The sequence below is a fragment of the Rhinoderma darwinii genome, chromosome 9 (genome assembly GCF_050947455.1).
Source record: "Rhinoderma darwinii isolate aRhiDar2 chromosome 9, aRhiDar2.hap1, whole genome shotgun sequence".
NCBI classification, from domain to species: domain Eukaryota; kingdom Metazoa; phylum Chordata; class Amphibia; order Anura; family Rhinodermatidae; genus Rhinoderma; species Rhinoderma darwinii.
Window position 1 is genome coordinate 51,909,404 of NC_134695.1, and position 20,984 is coordinate 51,930,387.

Here is a 20,984-nt window from a genome sequence, read left to right on the forward strand (position 1 = left end):
AAATTATCACCAGATATTGCTGGTTTAATAGGTGAAATGCTGGTGACAGGTTCCCTTTAACTATTTTATCTAACAAAGGCTGGTAGTTGAGCTTGTATAACGCTGAGGGTAACTTTCCGATCTTGATTACCATATAAGCCTTAGCTATTTCTACTGTTGTGGTCAAATGTTGTCTCATCTGTCTGTCTGTCCGTCAAAAAAAGCAGCATTCATTTTGTATTGTGAGAAGGAGCCAAAATAGCGCAGCCTTTCCAGTACTCCCCGTATGTGATCATGTTGTGAATTAAGGAATAACAGGAGGCCAACAGCAAATGAGGTAAATGTGATTTCCTGATTTCCTACTTTGATACCTTCATAGTCATTGGTGGCCAAAAAAATGTCTTGCCAAGGGTTCCAAAGCTAGATCAAATGATAAGGGAGAGAGGGGGCAGCCCTGCCTCGTACCCTTTTGGAGATTAATAGGAGAGGACAAAAACTCAGAGGTAAATACTCTCACTTGTGGGTCTAAGTATAAAGCTTCCAAATAATGATGAAATATTTCCTGAATGCCAAAGCGATCTAAAACCGCATCTAACCAGCCCAATTTACATTATCAAAGGCCTTTTCGTCATCTAAAGTCAATAGCGCTGGCGATCCCCTCCATAATTTTGTCCCATTGAGTACTGCATCTTGTACTGCCAGTACCGTATGGATATTTGTGACCTCCGATCTCCCTTTAACAAAACCTACCTAAGTGGTGGGGTCCAACTAATTGAGGAAGTAATATAGCTAGTCTCTCTGCCAGTATCTTAGATAATATTTTAATATATTGATTTATCAAAGATATTGGTCTATAAGAGCTTGGATTAGTCGGATTCTTCCTCTCCTTGGGTAAAACTTTTATATAAGCTGATTTGAAGATTAGTCAATATGCAGATATATACTGATACCAGTACAGGGGAAATGTCTTCACTCATGATCTTATAAAAGTCACTAGAAAAGCCATCTGGCCCTGGAGCTTTGTTATTCGCTAGTGATTTTATAGTCATCTCATTAAGAGATTCCCTCTCCGAGTCAGTCAGAGAAGGTAAATTTAGAGAATTTAGGAAACACTTTCCTTCTGCTAAATCAGATGAGTTTTGTGTGTAGAGAGTAGCGTAATAATCACGTAATATGTTGTTCATGTTTTTAGGATGTTTCTGTAGCTCCCCACCACCACCTCTCATATTACCAATATGAGTTGGACTGAGTTGACCTTTTGCCAATCTTGCTAGTAGAGATCCTGACTTGTTCCCATCCCTGAAAAAATGTACTGTCATCTGGTCCCTCTTGAATTTTTCCCTTCTATCTAACCATACTTGAAACTCAGTCTTGGCACTCAGCCATTTATCTCTAAGTGACTGAGTGGGATCACTAACAAATGCAGAGTACGTGTTACGAAGCTTAGAACTAGATTCTTTATAAGACCCATTTGTTTTCGTTTTTAGGGAAGCTAATATAAGCCATAATTCTCCCCCAAAGAACTGCTTTTCCTTTATCCCAAAAGAGATGCATATTGTCTGTATGAGGCTGGTTTTCCCCACTAAATTCTAGCAACAATCCTTTTAGATGTTTCTGGAAGTTTTTGTCTTTTACCAAAAAAGAAGGAAATTTCCATAAGATGTCTGTTCCTTTCTTATATATATCAAATCCAAGGAAAAAAATGGAAGCCAAATAGGGGTACTTCATCAGAAACGAAAGACATCATCGAGTAAGTAAATCGTAATTCCAGTTTTAATAAGGCTAACAGGGTGACGCGTTTCAACACCAAACTGGCGTCTTCATCAGACCGTATAGACCACATGAGGCACCAAATAGAATGTGGTTTTTAAAGCATCAAGATACTGCCATAATACCCATAATGACGTCATGAGTGGCAGTCTCAACAGGTAATCAATCACATGTATACAAGGAAAAGACAGTATGAAAAGTAGTTAAAAAGGACCATGCAGGCAATACAAATAGTGCACATAACAATTTTAAGTATGATCATAAATACATGGTACATGGTTCATTCCATCAGTGGTTAGAGGAATGACAATAGGGGAATTAAAAATATATGTATGTTAAAATCCAAACGGGAAAAGAGATTTATTAAGCGTATGGTCCTAAATAGCTAGAAATATAAGTATTCCTGTGTTGTATGAACTAAGCAGCGGGGAAGAGGCAGGGAAAGAGGCGAGGGATCAGGGACGGGACGCTAAGCAGAGAATAAGCTGACAGAAAGCACAAAGTAAACTGCCGGCAATAGAATATCAGTGAAAAATACAAAAACATAGCTGGATTGCCAACGTTCATAAATACATATATGCATATGTATATACAAAATATTGGCCAAATAAGGACAAAGAGGGGGGACTGGAAGGTAGCATCACAGATAGAAACACGGCAATCGGACATTGGGGCACAAAGGTGGCATATAAAGGATAAAAAAAATACCTAATTGCAACATTAGCCGTCCGAGTGGAAAACTACGTACAATAGGTAGGTAATTTAATACATAAAAACTTTTATCCAAAAATGAAGAGATATAAAGTATCATAATAAATATATAGATTAAATACAAGAACACATGAATTAAGAATCTAAAATATATACACATACATATATATACACACACACAACAATACATATATATATATATATATATATATATATATATACATATATATAAAAAAAAAAAAAATATATATATATATATATATATATACATATAAACACACACATATGTGGAGCATATTATCGAGAACTATTATTAGGACATTAAAATGGGTTGTAGGTAACATACAGTATTTTATATGTTCGGTAGGGACAGTCATATATCTTAGATTGAGGTCTCTATATATTCATTTAGGCAAATCCGTTGGGGGTAGAGCTAGCGATCGGTTCGATCTGAGTAATTTTTATGCATTTAAAGCTGTTATTATGAACAGCCACACAGTGTCGTGACACACTGTGTTTAATCCCTTAACGACCACCAATACTCCTTTTCATGGCGACCGTCAAGGATACTTATGCCAGAGAGCTGCCTTTTCACGGCACTGTGTCATAAGCCCGGCATGTTTGTCCTGTGCCGGCTAAAGCGGATGTTGGGCGGTCTAAAGACAGCCGGGCATCTGTTCTAACCGGCGGGATCGATTTTAACATTGAGCTCACCCGATTAACCCCTTACATGCGGCGCTCAATAGCGCGCGCAGCATCCAAGCGATTTTGGAGGGAGGGAACTCCCTCTCTCACCCCACCGGCACACTGCAATGGCAATCGCAGGGTGCCGATGGCTTCTATGGCATCCGGGGGCCTAACGAAGGCCACCAGGTCTGCCTATAGTGGATACCTGCCAGGCCATGCCTGAGGCATGACCTAGCAGGTGCCTGTCAGTTTTACACTTACAGGCAATAGTACACTGCAATACAGAAATATTGCAGTGTATTATAAAAGCGATCAGAAGATCGCATAGTGAAGTCCCCTAGTGGCCTAAAAATAAAGTTATCAAAAGGTTTAATAAAGTTAATAATAAATAAAAAAAAGTCCCAAGTAAAAAAAAATAAAAACCCACTTTTTCCTTAATAAAATACTTTCATATGAAAAAAAAAATGAGAACATTACACATATTTGGTATCACCGCATCCGTAACGTCCCCACCTATAAAGCAATTATGTTATTTGACACGCACAGTGAACGCCGTAAATAATAAAATAAAAAACAATGTCAGAATTGCCGTTTTCTGTTCATTCTGCCTTCAAATTTTTTTATAAAAAGTGATCAAAAAGTAGCATATACTCAAAAATAGTACCAATATAAACTAGAAGTCGTCCTGCAAAAAACAAGCCCTCAAACAGCTGCATCGATGGGAAAATAAAAAAAATTATGGCTCTTAAAACATGGCGACAATAAACAAATAATTTTGAAAAAAAAGTGTTTTTACTGTGCAAAAGTAGTAAAACCTACAAAATCTATTTAAATTTGGTATCGCCGCAATCGTAATGACCCACCGAATAAAGCTATTATGTTATTTATACCACACAGTAAACGGCGTAAATATAAGACGCAAAAAAGAGTGGCGAAATTTATGTTTTTTTTCCATTACCCCGCAAAAAAATTAATAAAAGTTAATCAATAAATCATATGTACCCGAAAATTGTGCTATTAAAAAATACAACTCGTCCTGCAAAAAACAAGACCTTACGCAGCTATGTCGATGCAAAAATAAAAAAGTTATAGCTCTTGGAATGCGACAATGGAAAAACGTAAAAAAAAAATAGCTTGGTCATTAAGGTCTAAAATAGGCTGGTCATTAAGGGGTTAAGAAAACCACTATGGACATTGGATCTGTGTTTATTAATTCTATTTCTCAGGCGTTGGACTGTTTCTCCAATATATTGAAGATTGCATGCAATAAACAGATTACAAAGTCAAATTCACAGTTTCAAAACGATGTAATAGGTTAAACTTCCTGAGTCACCAAGGATTGAAAGGAGGTAGATCTATGTGAGATGTTTAGGCAGCATAAGCAACGAGCTTTACTGAATTTAAACGAGCCCCCAAGGTTAGAGAATAATTTCACCGTTTTATTCCTAGGCTGTTGGAGTCTACTGGGTGCCGGCAGATTTCTAAGTGTGGTCGCTCTTCTGAATGTCATCTTTGGTCTATTTGGTAGTATATCCTTGAGATGTGGATCATTGAACAATATGTACCGGTGTTTACGTAAAATACTCTCAATTGTTTTATGACCTGTATTGCAAGTGGTAATAAAATTATATTTGACATGGATTTCATTTTAGTTGGCTCTAGAGGCTGATTTTTGTTAATCAGTCTGCGAAAAGGTAGAAGCCTTTTTTTTTATTGCTCCTTGAATTAAACTCAGGGAAGTGTTTTTCACGGAACTGTGTGGTCAGGGTTTTACACTGTGTCAGGAATGTATTGTTGTTAGAGCAGTTTTTCCTGATCCTTTTATATGAACTAAGGGGAATATTTTTTAACCAGGGTTGGTAATGCGCACTTGTAAAATCGAGGTAACTATTAATATCTACTTGTTTAAAAAAGGTACATGTTTCGGGTTACCTAGCTGATCTTTTGAAACTAAAAGATCTAAAAATGTAATTCTGGCTCCCGAAAAATTTTGGGTTACATTAAGTCCAAATAAATTGTTGTTTAAATATTCTAAAAATAGACTCGCTTAATTTTTACTCCCATTCCATAAAACAAATATATATTCAATGGATTTGTTAAAACTAAACACGTTATGGTCCCAAATTAACTGGACAATATCTGCAATAAAATTGGTCTGGCTCACTGTCATAACGGGTTCCCTCTCTAGAAACGTGCTATAGCTTCCACCCCTTTGCCGTGCGGTATATTAGAGTAGAGCGCAGTCTCATCAGCCGTTAAAAAAATGCAGATTCTTAAAGCTATTGGCTTACATTATTTTCCCTGGATTTAATGCAAAACTACGCGGTGGAACCCTGCTGTCCCACCGGTTAGGAAGCAGCTGCAACGACATCATTCATTGCTTACAACCAGTGTTGTGCTTGGACATTGCACAACCTCCTACACCTGTATCGTGTCTCTTCTAAATTGTATTGGAATTTCGCCACCATGAGGCACTTTTTTCTTAATTTTCTTACAGATTATGAAGCCTTTTTTATATGTGTCTGAAAAAAACCCCGAAACTGGTGCATGGTCCGAAATCACTAGATCCTGAATATTAACAGCAAGTACTCTATTAAGGAGTACCGGAGAGGCAAAAAAATAGTCGATGAGTGACCATGCTGCATGTACGTGAGAATAGTGTGTAAATTCACATCCTAGAGGGAACTGCATTCTCCAGACGTCTACCATACCTGTGTAAGCCAACAAAGCTGACAATACTTCAGATAATATTCTACCATTAACTCGTCGTTTGTCTTCTGTAGTTTGTAAAACTGAGTTAAGGTTGCCCCCCCCAAAAGAATTTGACGTTCTTTATCTGCAAGTTGTTTCCCCTCCAAGAATTGGAAAAAATTATGGTTATTATTATTTGGTGCATAAATACAATACAAGCTCATCCTACCCATCGATCCTTCCAACAACACTCGTAGATATCTGCCCACATCATGCTCAGAGGATTTTACCGTACAATTAAACTATTTATGAAATAGTAATATGACGCCTGCCTTGCCATTCACACCTGGAGTTCCCTTTACCTTATGTTGTGTTTGCCCATGTTAGTCTTTTCAAATGGTCCCTTAGTTGCATCCTGTATCCCGTGTTCCCGTTCACTGTATCGTGTATCTAATAATTGTTTGTTTCAGTGCGTGATCTAGTGTCGGATTAGAGAGTGTCATCTGTGCCAAGTATCAAAGTCAGTAGAAATAACAGCACCAGAATAGTAAAAAATAACGAAGTGCGAAGCCCAACAGGACTGAATCCAGCCGTCCTAGTCACAAATGTACAAAGAAGAGATCCAGGCAGCACATCCAATGGAACAAAAAGGTTTATTCACACGTACGACATTTCAGCTACACAGCGCCTTTCTCAATCTGTGCAATGTATCATCTGCGCCAAGTTTCTGATAAGCCACATATCTGCCACGCTGAGTGTTTGCCAAATCATCTATCCTGGTACTCTTGTCCTAGAGCAGGGGTGTTAAACTCATTTTCACCCAGGGCCACATCAGCCTTATGGTAGCCTTCAAAGGGCCAATTGTAATAGTAAGACTGTATAAATGTAACAGCTCTCTTAACTGTTAAGGAGTAGTTACACTTATATTAATCCACAGTGCCCCAGATGGTAATATTGATCCCTCAGTGCTCAACACAATAAAAGTGCCCCCACACAGTAATAATGCCCGAGGTGAGCCCCGTGTAGATAGCACCACACACACAGCCCCCTGTATATAGCCCAACACACACAGCCCCCTGTAGAAAGCTCGAAACACCCCCTCTTGAGGCTAGTGCCACACAACCCCCTTGTACAGAGTGCCACACAGCCCGCTTGCACAGAGTTCCACACACAGCCCCCCTTGTAGAGAGTGCCACACACAGCCCCTTGTATATAGTGCCACACACAGCCCACCCTTGTACAGAGTGCCACACACAGCACCCCCTTGTGCAGAGTGCCACAAAGCACTCCTTGTAGAGAGTGCCACGCAGCCCCCCTTGTAGAGAGTGCCACACACCTCCCCTTGTACAGAGTGCCCCACAGCCCCTATTGTTAAGTGTGCCACACACAGCCCCCCTTGTACAGAGTGCCTCACACAGCCCCCCCCCCTTGTACATAGTGCCACACACAGCCCCCCTTGTACAGAGTGCCCCACAGCCCCCTTGTACAGAGTGCCCCACAGTCCCCCTTGTACACAGTGCTAAACAACAGAGTGCTAAACAGCCACCCCTTGAAGAGAGTGCCACAAAGCCCCTGCCTTGTAGAGATTGCCACACACCTCGCTTTGTAGAGACTGCCACACAGCCCTCTTCTAGAGTGCCACACAGTCCCCCTTGTAGAGAGTGCCACACAGCCCCCCCTGTAGATAGTGGCACACAGCTCCCCCTTGTAGATAGTGGCACACAGCTCCCCCCTGTAGGTGGTGCCACACAGGCCCCCTTGTAGAGTGTGCCCTCACACTCCGCAACTTGTATATAATGCCACAAATAGGGCCCAGGGCGGAGAGTGGTAGCTTACCGCTACCGCTCTCCACTATGCCTGACGTTATCCACATTTAGCAGGTCACACGGCGGTGGTCTGGGTGAGGTCAGTGCTGGCCTAGGAATTAACCAGCCCAGTCACCTGACCTGAGTCTGTCACCTGACCTCACATCGATGATGTGAGGTCAAGTTACTCAGGTCAGGTGACTGGAGTGGTCCACTCCTGGCACTAACCTCACTGAGACTTACTCACTTAGCGTGGCCTCTGGACTGAGTCACGCAGTGATAACACAGTGGACCAACACAGTTTCTCAGTGGTCCAAAGTCTTGCTTTCAGATGAAAGTAAATTTTGCATTTCATTTGGAAATCAAGGTCCCAGAGTCTGGAGGAAGAGAGGAGAGGCATCAATCCAAGTTGCTTGTGGCCCAGTGTGAAGTTTCCACAGTCTGGTTTGGGGGCCGTGTCATCTGCTGGTGTTGGTCCACTGTGTTATCTCAAGTCCAGAGTCGACGCAGCTGTCTACCAGGAAATTTTCGAGCACTTCATGCTTCCCTCTGCTGACAAGCTTTATGGAGATGCGGATTTCATTTTCCAGCAGGACTTGGCACCTGCCCACACTGCCGAAAGTACCAATACCTGGTTTAATAACTACAGTATCGCTGTGCTTGATTGGTCAGTAAACTCGCCTGACCTAAACCCCATAGAGAATCTATAGGGTATTGTCAAGAGGAAGATGAGAGACACCAGACCCAACAATGCAGACGAGCTGAAGGCTGATATCAAAGCAACCTGGGTTTCCATAACACCTCAGCAGTACCACAGGTTGATCACCTCCATGCCACGCCGCATTGATAACACCTCAGCAGTACCACAGGTTGATCGCCTCCATGCCGCGCCGCATTGATGCAGTAATTCATGCAAAATGAGCCCCGACCAAGTATTGAGTGCATATACTTTTCAGTAGGCCAACATTTCGGTATTAAAAATCATTTTTGAAATTGGGCTTATATAATATTCTAATGTTCTGAGACACAAAATTTTGGGATTTCATTAACTGTTCCCATAATCATCAACATTAAATGAAAAAAATGCTGGAAATAGATCCCTCTGTGTGTAATGAATCTATATATTATAAGAGTTTCACATTTTTAATTGAATTACTGAAACAAATTAACTTTTTGATGATATTCTAATTATAACATCAGACATTAAAGAGTGCACTTTGCAATACTATTGTCAGAACTCCTAACTACAAACCTTTTTAATGCACCTAGGTCTGCCATTGTATGTCCTCCCAGTAACCAGGCCTTAACGGTTTTCTCTCATGATTCTCTTTTTTTTTTTTTATAAAAATACTTTCCTTGTATTACGTGTTAGGCTTATTATTACGATACTATACTTAAAGGATTAAAATGTAAACAGGGTGAGATTTTGGTCTTTATCATAAGTGGGGACGGTGAGTTGAAATTTTGCACCCTGGTCCTACCCCTAATCCTGGCCGTATTATAAAGGATCACATTTGGCATCTACAATAATCCCCTAATATATAACTATTAGCCAAACTGTTAATGAGTGAAAGCAAGAACCCGGAAGTTGTGAATATTCTGGTTATGGATTCTGTCAGTGGAGAGGAGAAGGTTCATGTGATATGCTGAAGTATAGGCTGCAGGGGCGTTGCAAGGAGGCAGTTCTCTGGGCCCTGGGTGCTGGGAGCCAGCGTGCGCCAGCACGTCACTCTGCCTTGGCCTCAATATTTAGGGCTAGGTCAGTGATCTGAATCTTTTTGCTAACTACAACTCTGCTTTAATGTAACACCTTGGTAACCTTGTCTCTCCTGTTATGGAGAGCGTTAGGGAGTGTAAGATATAAGTAAAGCTATTAAGGTCATCAAAGAAGAATTAACATCAGACATGATGGTTTTAATTGATGGGTGGTGCAAGTCGAACCGAACACTATTATGTGTGGCTGACCTAACAAACTCCAGTTACGTCTGGAAATAAACTTGAAATACAGCTTCTTGGGTAAAACTTCCTTTAAAAGACAAACCTAGAAAAAGTCCTGAGGCTTTTCTCATAGAGATTCTGAAAAAACACCCAACCCGTGACCTTTCCGAGAAATATTTAAAATAATAGAAAAAAGAGACACCATAGTATATTGTCCACAATAGTGGTCTCCAATCTGTAGCTCTCCAGTTGCTGGAATACTACATCTCCCAGCATGCCCTGACAGCCATAGGTTGGAGACCAATGGTCTATAGTACACAACACTGGATAGCATGACCCAATTGGCATTACAATAGAGGTTGCAGTAGATCCAATTGGCCTATACCTGGGGCTTGTGTCGAAATAACAGACTATATGCAATGGCAGTACTATAAGTGGATAGTGCCACATTGTAATGGCACCTCATGCTACTTGTACAGTAATGTACTCATGCTACATAAATCTCACGATCCAAACAAACTGGGGTACTGTATGTAGTTTGTATGTAAATGTCATCATAAACAGTGGTGAGTGACATAATCGGTGGGCTGTAACTAGGATTAAAGCGGTTTTCCCATGAAGGACATTTATGACATATCCACAGGATATGTCATAAATGTCAGATAGATGCGGGTCCCACCTCTACGCTGAATAGTAGTTATGGAAACAGCATAGCTCGCTTGATGCGCTGCTTCCGTAACTGCCATTCACTGCTATGGGAGTTATGCAAACATCGTAGCTCAGTGCGTTACGCTGTTTCCGTAACATCCGACCATGTCCCGACCATGTAATCAGGAAGTGGCCGAGAGTCAGCGTGAGCACAAAAAGCTAGGAAGGACCCGCATCTATCTGACATTTATGACATATCCTGTGGCCATGTCATAAATGTCCTTCATCGGAAAACCCCTTTATGTATTGTATTGCATTTGGTTTTTAGCAACTTTAATGGGGTTGTCCAGGATTAGAAAAAAGGGTCTGCATTTTTTGTTGTCTATGGGGCCGTGGAATACCAGTCTTAGACATGGATGATAAGCGGCAGGTGAATTTTACGTTAAGAACTTTCTGGGAGATTTAAAACATCACTTTAGTAAAAGATATACAAATAGACCAATGTTCGAAGTGCACTAGTGAATGCAAATTTTACTTTACATTTGGTTATCATGATAGTCCTTTTATACCTCTATGTAATCCATTCCTGGTTTTAATTTAAAAATATTAAAATGCATAAAAAAATTAAAATGTGCTGTGTAAACAATTCCTTACAGTCTCCTACTACATCCTGCGAATGCTGTGGGCAGGGCACTCCAAAACAATCATTGATTAACATGACTTGGACCTGCAGTATTATATAGCAGTATCATAATATGAATAGGACTTGAGCGTGTCTGGTACCTGTGCCTACAGAAATACTTAGAACACAGACATATGTGGTAACATACAGGAGTTACACATGCCATGTGAGTGTGTTAGACATGGAGGAATTTAAACGCTTATTATACCGATAATTGACAGAGGAAATTAGGAGTCCAGAATTAGAAAAAAAAACCTGCTGTCAATCCAGAAACAGCGCCAATATTGTCCATTGGCTGTATCTGGTATTGCAGCTCAGCCCTATATAGTTGAACTGCAGTACCAGACACAGCCCAAGGACAAGAGTGCTGACGTTATGAGAAAAAAAGAAGACCCTTTTTTCAATTCCCAGACCATTCCTTTAAATATCACTATCTTACCCAATCACTAATGACTGTCCATACATACCCCACCTTCCCTCGAACCCCATCATATCATTATCAGTACCTTCTTTTCAGCTGCCCCTCTTTGGGCTAGCCTTCTTGTGATATGAAGCCAAACCTTGTTGAATGAAACCTCAATTCAATTAAGTACAATTATACTATCAGAACTAGAACCCAAATGATTTTCAAGAACATGAGTCTGATATTTCTCTCTTGATAATTTTTTCACTATTTTTTTTTTAATCTATTGAAATTTATAATCATAACTAACTTGACATATGTTCTTATAGAGTGTTCATATATGGTGATTGATCCATCATTACCATTGTTATGTGTACCATTTAGAAAGACTTGGAATAGTTCTATATGAAGCGGCTTTATGCAGTGCTACACAGGCTTTACAGTATTGGATTCCCCAACCAACATCCGCAATGGGTTGTAGTCTAAATCTCCACTTGAAATACTGTTCATATCTATGGGTGTCTTTGTCCAGTTCGAGCAGATAGTTAGCAAGGTCTTTTGCACTGGGAAAATCATCAACATGAATAAAAGAATCAGAAGGAATAAATCTTTCATAAATTTCTCTAGGTGGACCTAGAACGATAGGCACAGATCCAGACTGCATGGCATTTCGCCAGAGTTTTTCTGTGATATAGTCTTTATGTATGGAGTTCTCGAATGATAAGTAGAATTTATAACTTGATAAGACTGCACTCAGTTCGTTCATGGCTAAACTGTTGTGTTGTCGACCATAAACATCTACTTTTATGTGATCTTTTAGTTCAGTATAAAACTTTACCCGTTTGGAACTAGGATTCCAGTTGCTTACAGTCCATGCTACTAATTTTGACTTTTTGGGGATGGTAAAGTTTGAAGGCACATCCTTCTTCTGTAGCCAACCGTAAGGAGTGAAGACGTCAGAGTCACTTCTGTAGGACATGGTGAGGTTGATGATGTTTTCCATAAGGCCCAAGTTTGGAGTATGGCTTGGAGATTCCAAGTTAAACCACACCCAGTACTGTCCTTCTGGTCTTGGTATCTGTGGCATTTGACTTTTGGAGCTGCAAACATCTCTGTGGTGGAAAATTACTGCATTTGCTCTTGGGTACCAGGTGCGGTTCTCTGTGAAGAAGCATCTAGGATCATTGAAGGGTTTTGGACATTGGTTCAAGGGGAAGTGGTCTCCAAAAGGCCATGTCCATATCAAGACAATCAAATCTGCTTCTGCTTTGGATGGAAGAAGTTGATTTGGACAACGTGGTCCTATAGAGCCATGTTTATCAACGTTACTATAAGTAAATAGTAGGAAAGCAAATAAAGCTAGTATGATGAATGTTATAAAATATTTATGACATTGATGATTAAATAAAAACTGCGGTGCAGGCATCATTTCACATCTGAAAAAAAACAAAAATACAACAATTTACAATAAAACAGTAATTTTTTGGGCATGAATGGACAGTGTATGGTTGACATTCTATTCAGATGGACTATGATTGTCAGTAGATGTGTTTTTCAAACAACTGTAGGAGAGAAAGAAGAAAGCACGGCGCCACATAGTGCAAAATAAATGCTGGTAACAAATTAACATGAACAAGGCAGTGAAGGCAGATGCTCACCTTGTAAATTTGTGCAATCGACAGGCACAATACTGGTAAAAGGATTGAACAGCTGCAGCCAGGTCCAGTCTGGTAAACTATAAAGGTTACCGCAATTGATGAGATAGATTAGAACAAACTAAAACACATATAAGGAATTATGTGTATGAGGACCCAAAAGCGCTGCTGTAGGTGGGAGATAATGATGATGACCTGTAAGTAACGATAAATAAATAGATTTAATAATAATAGGCAGGCAACGCGTTTCGACATTGGACTAACGTCTTCATCAGGCCAATGGACTATTATTATCCTGCTATTATTGGCCTGATGAAGACGTTACTTACTGGTCATCATCATTATCTCCCACCTACAGCAGCGCCTCCCTTTTGGTCCTCATACACATAATTGCTTATATGTATATTAGTTTTAGTTTGTTCTAATCTATCACAGGAGACAAATTGAAACCATTGGCACCGGATCCGTCACCATTGAAATCCTGTGGTTTCCGTTTGTGTCTGTCAGGGCTCCGTTCCGACGCAGATATGAACAAAGCCTTAGTTGGGGTTCTCTATATTATAATCCCCCCTTCCCCCATATGCCTTCATTGTGTTATTATTGTTTTTGTTCAAATATAATAATTCCATTATGGGGATATCTGTAGCTTTTCATGTGTTTTGTTCAAAAGGCAGAAGAATTGTAGACTTTTTCCTCAATATTTTTCTTTTTGTTGGAAGTTTTGCCAAAACAAAACCAGGACAAAACATAAAGGAAAAACACAGGCAACAAATGCGCCATGATGTGTCGGCTCAGCCATAGGTTATATCCATTGGTTGGAAGATCACACTGATCAGATTCTGTAAAACTTGGCACACAACTCCATAGATTCAGCTTATGGAGGTAGTTGATTGCTCAGAGTATCAGTCGGGACTGTTTTGTCCTGTCCCCGGCCACCTGATCGCCGTTATTCAACGAATAACTGCGATCACCATTAAAACACTGTAGCCATTGAAAATGGAGTGCTCTCTCCTCTTGCAGAATATATACAAATGGTTTTGGACACTGTCCTTTTAAATATTTACTAGGTGAATGGTTGTTTTGTGCACACCTGTTGTGGTGTTGATGGAGCTAAAGAGACGTTGTATGACCAGTCTTACAAGTCCTACCATTTGGTCATTATATAGTCTTATATAGTCTTTCAGGTGTTTTTCATCTTGTTTGCCACATAGTTGGATACATTTTCCTATTTTTTTTTCGATATACAGTTTATTTTTTTCCTCTATAATCTATTATATACCAGCCAAGAATACTGTTCACCACGGCATCAGAATGACATAAATGTGGGACCACTGCTTTGTTAGCAAGACATAGTCATATAGACAAGCCAATGCATTTTTCCGTACATGCCTCCTGTATGGGAACATAGCGTCGCTTTTCTTCTGTATGGACCTCAAAGATAAAAATGCGGCATATTTCTAACACAGTAGCCTATTTACACAGATATTTCTTTTAAGAAAACAATAAGAACCCATATTCTTTGAGATAATTCCCATTATTTTCTCCTATACAAAATTTGTGTTCAAAATGCTCACTACACCCCTAGATGAATACCATAAGGAGTATAGTTTAAAAAAGGGGGTTTATGTCATTTCTTGGGGGTTTCTATCGTTCCGGCAGCTCAATGCCTCTACAAGCATGGGATGGGGGCCCGGAAACCATTCAATTGTCCCCTAAAAGCCGCAGAATTCTCCCTCCATTTTAGGCCCAGCTGCGTGTCGAGTAAGGAGATTAGGGTCACTATGGGGACATATTGGAATACAAGAGAAAGTAGGTGATACATCTCGGGTTGTGTTTCCTTATTATCCGGTTCTCTTTACAAAAAAAAATCTGTCTTTAGAATGACACATTTGTGAAAAAAAAGTGACATTTTCATTTTTTACACCTGCTTTGTATTACTTCTTGCAGAACCTGTGGGAGTCAAAATACTTGCTGCACTTCTAGATGAATGGAATCTTGTTTTGTGGGTTTTTCTATTGTTCCAGCAGCTCAATGCCTCTCCAAATGTGCAATGGTGCCTGAAACCTTATCCAGCTAAGTTTATGTCATGAAAGCCACCGGGAACTCCCTTATTCTTGGTCCCTGCCTTTGCCAAAGCAGCGCAATAGAACCACAGTGAGGATATTTTTAACACAGGAGAAACAGGGCGATACATTTTGTGATGCGTTTCTTCATTCTCATGTGCGTTGTACAAAGAAAACCTGTCTTTAACATAATTTGTGTCCGGCTTGTGACATAGAAATGAATAGAGCGCCGGTCACGCATGCGCACAAGCTCTACATCAGAAAAATTGCGCTAAAATTGTTATATAGAAATGTTAAGAAATGAATCAGCACAAAATTTTGCACCCAAAAAGAATATAATGATAAAAGGGTGGAGATTCCTTCTAAGGATAATTATTATTATTTTATTTTCAACTAATTGAGAACAAGAAATAGTACAGGGTAATTCAATGGTGACAACTTCCTTCTCTTCTACTTGAGTTTCAATAGGAATCAATATAGCTGGCCATCTGGATATGGGACTTAAAGCTATTCTGCGCTTTTAGCAAATTAATAAAAAAATTTGTTTCATTTAAGTTATACAATTTTCCAATATTCTTTCTGTATTAATTCCTCAGAGTTTTCAAGATCTCTGCTTGCTGTCATTCAGCAGGAACATTGATTTTTACTTTCAGTGGATGGATTCGTCCATGGTCATGGTGATGGACACACAGGTGCACGGTTTGTTACAGTTACAGTATGTGTATCAGAGCCGTGTCTTCTAATGATTCCAGCACCTGTGTGTCCATCACATGACCATGGACAGAATTTTATCCACTGGCAGTAAGCAATGACTTTTCAACTGAATGACATAAAGCAGAGATCTTGAAAACCGTGAAGAATTAATACAGAAAGTATAATGGAACATTGTATAACTTTTAATTATACAAAAACAAAAAGTAATTTACTGAAACTGGCCAACCCCATGCATCCTTTAATTGTTACCTTGAAACAAACAAACTGGAATTGTTTCTATTTAAATGTCTGGAAATACGCTTTATCAAAATCTTACTTTACTTTAACGTGCACCTATACTTTCAAAAGTATGTCAGAAGTTTTGATCAGTGGGGGGGTCCGAGCACAGAGACCCCCACTGATCGCTAAAACGAAGCGGCAGAAGCACTCAGGTGAGCGCTTTGCCGCTTAGTTTCTGCTTGGCTTTCCTCCGAAAGCCAGGTGAGCGGTGTATGGGCTCAATAGAAAGTCTATGAGTCGACGAAAGCCTCAGCGCTCCGACCCGACCCCACCGGTCAAAATTTCTGACATGTCACTATAACATGTCAAATGTTATTTGAAAGTATAGGTGCACTTTATATTCAGACAACAGACAAATAACTAATCAAATAAAAGATTGTGACAAGTGCAAATAAATATGACAATTTTATATAGCACCAGAGCACTTCATTGTGTAAACATAGCAAATGGCAAAAGGAATCGAGTCAAAATATATTTCTGGCTAAAGTATCAGCATTGTCGAACCTTGAGCAAGAAAACTAATTTGAATATAATTTGTAAAAAATAGAAATTAAATTACGCATTAAGGCCCCATTCACGCGGCCGTGCCCGTAATCACAGACCGCGATTGTGGGCACGGCCGCCCGCCGTCCGCATTTTCGGGCCGTTCTCCCATAGAAAGTATGGGAGCACGGCCCGTAAAAAATGAAAAGTAGGACATGCTCCATAATTCCTGGCACGGTTCTACTGCACGAACACCTATCCTTAGCGATGCGGAAAGGTGTACTTGGCCAATAGAACCGGGCGGGTCCATAATTGCGGACCGTATTACAATCTGCAATTACGGAGATTTTTTACAGTCGTGTGCATGGGGCCCTAATGGATGTGTTAACGGGACCATACATGTAATGATAGCTGTTAACCAGTTAAGGACCAAGCACTGTTTAGACGTCTTTAGCATGCGCTAGTTAAACGTCTCTAACTTTTGTATGTTGAGCTAGCAGCGTGATTTTTGTGATGCTTTTCTTGTGACCAATGCAGGTTTCTTTTCTTATGATTTTTATACACATAATTTTTATTTAATTTTATTTTTTTATCATTTTTAGGCTTATACTTAAAAAATATAGTTAAATTTTTTCGATAATAATATAGTGTTACCCTAAAATAGACTTTTTATTTGTGACCGTCGTTGTCTACTTTTAATTATGATATATTACCTATCTATTTTAGGGTATTTGGGTCAGTACTAGCGTTATGACTTTGTTTGGTGGTGGTGGGGGGGGGGGGCATTTTTTTGAGGGCTATTCTATATGTAATTTTTAGTGAATATATATATATATTTTTTTTTTTATGGCCTGCTTCTCAAAGTTTAGACGAGACCTTTTGCAGGACTTTATTATTTCATTTTATTAATTTTAAACTATACTTTCCATTGTAACTGGGGCTGCACCGCAGCCCCCAGTTGCAGGAGTAATCGGTCCTGATATAGTGACTATTGTCACTGTAAGGGGTCTTCTGGGTCTAGGTAGACCCAGCAGCAGCCTTCTTCTACCGGCATCCCGGTGATCATGTGACCAGTCACATTATTACTGGAACCAATAGCTGCCGCCACCTCTATTCTATACATGGAGCTCATTGAGCGATGTGTACATAAGTACAGACAAGAGTAAACTGGTGAAAACTACTTATGTCTTCACTCCAGAGTCCCTGGTAGAACCAGGCCCTTAACTCTCCCTGGTGTCCGGTAAGCAAGATGGAAGAGGACAGGAGCTGCTTAGATTATCTTTCTTCATATCCCATTGCCGAATTAGAGGGACAGAAACTAAGGACATGATTGTGTCTATGAGATAATATCACAGCCAGTACCAGTGGGGCGGTATGCCAAGCATCTGATAAAAGTGTAGTGGAAGATTTTACTGCACTTCCAGTTTTAGTGGACCATCATCTAAAAGGCTTGCCGGGTCTTGTGCCCCTTTTATTGCTTTGGGCTCACTGGCACTGAATGTCCAGAGATTTTCCGCATCCATCCCTATAATAAAGAATATTCGAACATTGGTTGAATTCGGGTCAAATTGGTATAAATCCCTTTGGCTTCAAAATATAGGTCCCAGCACTTTGTTTTCTGTGGATTTGCCCTTATTGAAGTATATAGTAAAACAGAGCTCTAAACTAGGCAGAAGTCCTGACCAGATCAGGAGCTATTTGAATTTCACATTTTTCTAAATTACAACAGTCACCTCTAGTTTTAGAGGTAGTGACCGCATTCATGTGTAAATCCAGTTTACCTGGAAATACAGGTTATGCTTTATGTCATGTGCTAAAACAGGGGGACCCACTCCATAAGCTCAGTTTGGGAGGACCCTGAGTATCCAAACCAGACAACCTCTTTTATCTATTATTCTGTTACTTCGCAGCAACAATAATGTAAAAGATAGAATAAAAAATAAATACAATTAATACACAAAATAAAAAAAAATTGTATGTAAAAAAAAATACATGTAAAAATTCAGATGGAACTGGAATTTTTTTAGGAAAAATGAAAAAGTTTAACAAAACTTTATCTCACAAATTGTCATGCTTCTAAAAGATTTGTGTAAGGCTTACAATTTGTATGCTTTTAGTTATAATTGTTCTTCCTCAAGGGTCATTTGCGTTTTTGGCAGAGATGTATATTTGCCTGTTAAAAAATTGCAGGAAATCCAACCAAAGTCCACAAAGACAGATGTAATAAATATGTATTAAATTTTACAAAACTAAAATGATGTAATCAGCTGACATATTACTGGACTTCAAGTTAATAATTAAAAACCACTACATTCATCCTCTGACAAGTCTGGAATGGCTGACAACAGGGAGCAATAGATTTCCTTCAGCTGTATTTTATTGTAAATAAGATACATTTGGATTACTGTGGCTTTAATGATTGTGAGAGTCCCTTTCTCTTGACCCTTATCATGGTACTAGCTGATACTGGTCCCAGTATGTTGGTTAATTGGGGGATACATTGACCTAATGCACAGCCCACTCTCATACAGAGTTGGAAAGGTCTCTACAAATTTTTATTTTTAATTTTTTTTAAAATATAAGCGTACACTTCTTTTAAAAAAAATGAAAAGACACACCTTTTCATTGATATACTGACTTACCACCGCACTAAGTAATTGATCAAATCTACCATTACTCTTGAAATACACAATGTAACATTTATAAGAGTAATAAAAAATAACTCACGCTTGTACAATTTGCCATTCGACAGCAAATTTTGTAAAATCTAGACACTTGCAAAAGCCAGCAAAACCTTACCTCCGACAGAAGCTGCTCCTGTGATCACAATGTGAACAAGTGACAGACTGGGACACCTAGCAGAAGGACAGGAGTATACTGAGGGCGGGGAGAGGCTGTACCTAGCTTGTTTCTGTTGGTTTTCATGGTATGAAAGTAATTACAGAATATCCTTTCAAAGTCCATCTTCTCAGCAATTATGTTTCAGTAACGAGACTTTATTGGAAATAATTTACAGTCCAATTAATAACCAATATGACGATTATTTATATATGGGATTATGTCGCCCCCACTGTAAATGCTAAGAATATTAGACCATATAAAAGTAATTTATACAGAAAACACTGATATTCTTTATAATTTATAGTAGGGAGTACATTATTCCTAATAATACACACCTCAACTGCTGCAGAACCTCATTTTGAAGAGAAAGCTATGTGTACACCTGCTTCATTATGTTCCGTTGCTCTGCTCCGTCAGAGGAGCAGAACAAGGAAATAACGAACACTCAGTTGACGGAACCCATTGACTTTAATGGGTTCCTTCGGCTTTCTGTGGGGTGTTCGAGATTTTACTGGAAACAATAGCGCAGCATGCTGCTCCATCGTTTCCGGTAATCCCTGGCGGATCTCCGATGAGGCCCCTAACGGAGCGTACAACGCAAATGTGAACAGGGCCTCAGGGCTTAAGGGGAAGATTCCTGTCCACCATTAATTGATATTAAACACTATCCTGCTTTTTAAAAAGAAGGTGCGCACTATCTGAGGTGTGTATTATGATGTCCTGCTGCAGCTGGGGCACAATGTTATATAATGCACACAGCAGCTGCTGAAGAACCGTTTTTTTCTATGCTGTCAACCCCTAGAAACGTCAGCAGTCAGGACTTGATCGAGTGTGTGATTGGCACCGGTGCGAGATTACAGCGGGCAACGCAGATACTCAGATTAGGCAGATGGCAAAGCACGCACTGCCTGCACAGCCCTGAGAGTCAAGACTCGTAAACCACACTCAATGTGGAGTCACGCTATCATAAACTACACCCATTTTTTTTTACCTGTGTAAGGGCTCATACAGACGACAGTGTTCCTCGTCCGTGTGCTGTACGTTGAAATAACAGACCGCACACGGACCCATGCATTTCAATAAGGCTATTCAGACATGCGCGAGTCTTCACGTAGCGAGTGTCCGTTGCGTGAAACTCACTACATGTCCTATACAGGTGTGTTTTTGCGGACTTTGTCACCCATTGAAGTCTATGGGTGCCTGTAAAACATGGACAGCACACGGACAGCACACGGATGACATCCGTGTGCTGCCCGTGTTCCATGCATCAGTTGGTAAAGAAATGCAGAGAACTGCAGAGGGTGCTGCAGAGGGTAACCACAGATGTGAAAAACGGACGCCACTTGCAAAGCAGATTGATGCCATACGCAACGCACACTGATGGCACACGGACATGAAATGCAGGAAATACGGTTCGTTTTTTGCGCAGGCTAATCGGACACGCTCGTCTGAATGTAGCCTAAGGGTGTAGTCTACCTACACATGCTGGTTTTGTGACTTTTTTAGCGTGGCACAAAAAAACACAACCAAAACCATACAGCTTGTGTAAAAACATCCTAAACCTAGCGGTTATTTTTGGGTGGAAAAGGTTGCAAACTTAAACGTAAATAAAGCAGTTTTAAACTTGTTAGCCTC

General features: G+C 39.9%; 1 protein-coding gene across 1 annotated transcript; it reads right to left on the reverse strand.

Annotated features, from left to right (window-relative positions):
- Positions 1-11,681: 11,681 nt before the first annotated feature.
- LOC142660185 (3-galactosyl-N-acetylglucosaminide 4-alpha-L-fucosyltransferase FUT3-like) lies at positions 11,682-19,472 on the reverse strand. The gene is made up of 3 exons (XM_075836766.1): positions 19,409-19,472; positions 17,922-18,033; positions 11,682-12,750 (listed from the first exon to the last, which is right to left on the reverse strand). The coding sequence occupies exons 1-3, from the start codon at positions 19,470-19,472 to the stop codon at positions 11,682-11,684; spliced, it is 1,245 nt and encodes a 414-aa protein (XP_075692881.1).
- Between the last annotated feature and the right edge of the window lie 1,512 nt (positions 19,473-20,984).

Excerpts from the sequence above, each read along its gene's own strand:
- LOC142660185 (XM_075836766.1), bottom strand. The coding sequence starts at position 19,472 with ATGGACTTTGAAAGGATATTCTGTAATTACTTTCATACCATGAAAACC. Across the intron at positions 18,034-19,408 it reads AACCAACAGAAACAAGCTAG|GGATGGATGCGGAAAATCTC; the intron begins GTACAGCCTCTC and ends TCTTTATTATAG. Across the intron at positions 12,751-17,921 it reads CCACTAAAACTGGAAGTGCA|ATGTGAAATGATGCCTGCAC; the intron begins GTAAAATCTTCC and ends GTTTTTTTTCAG.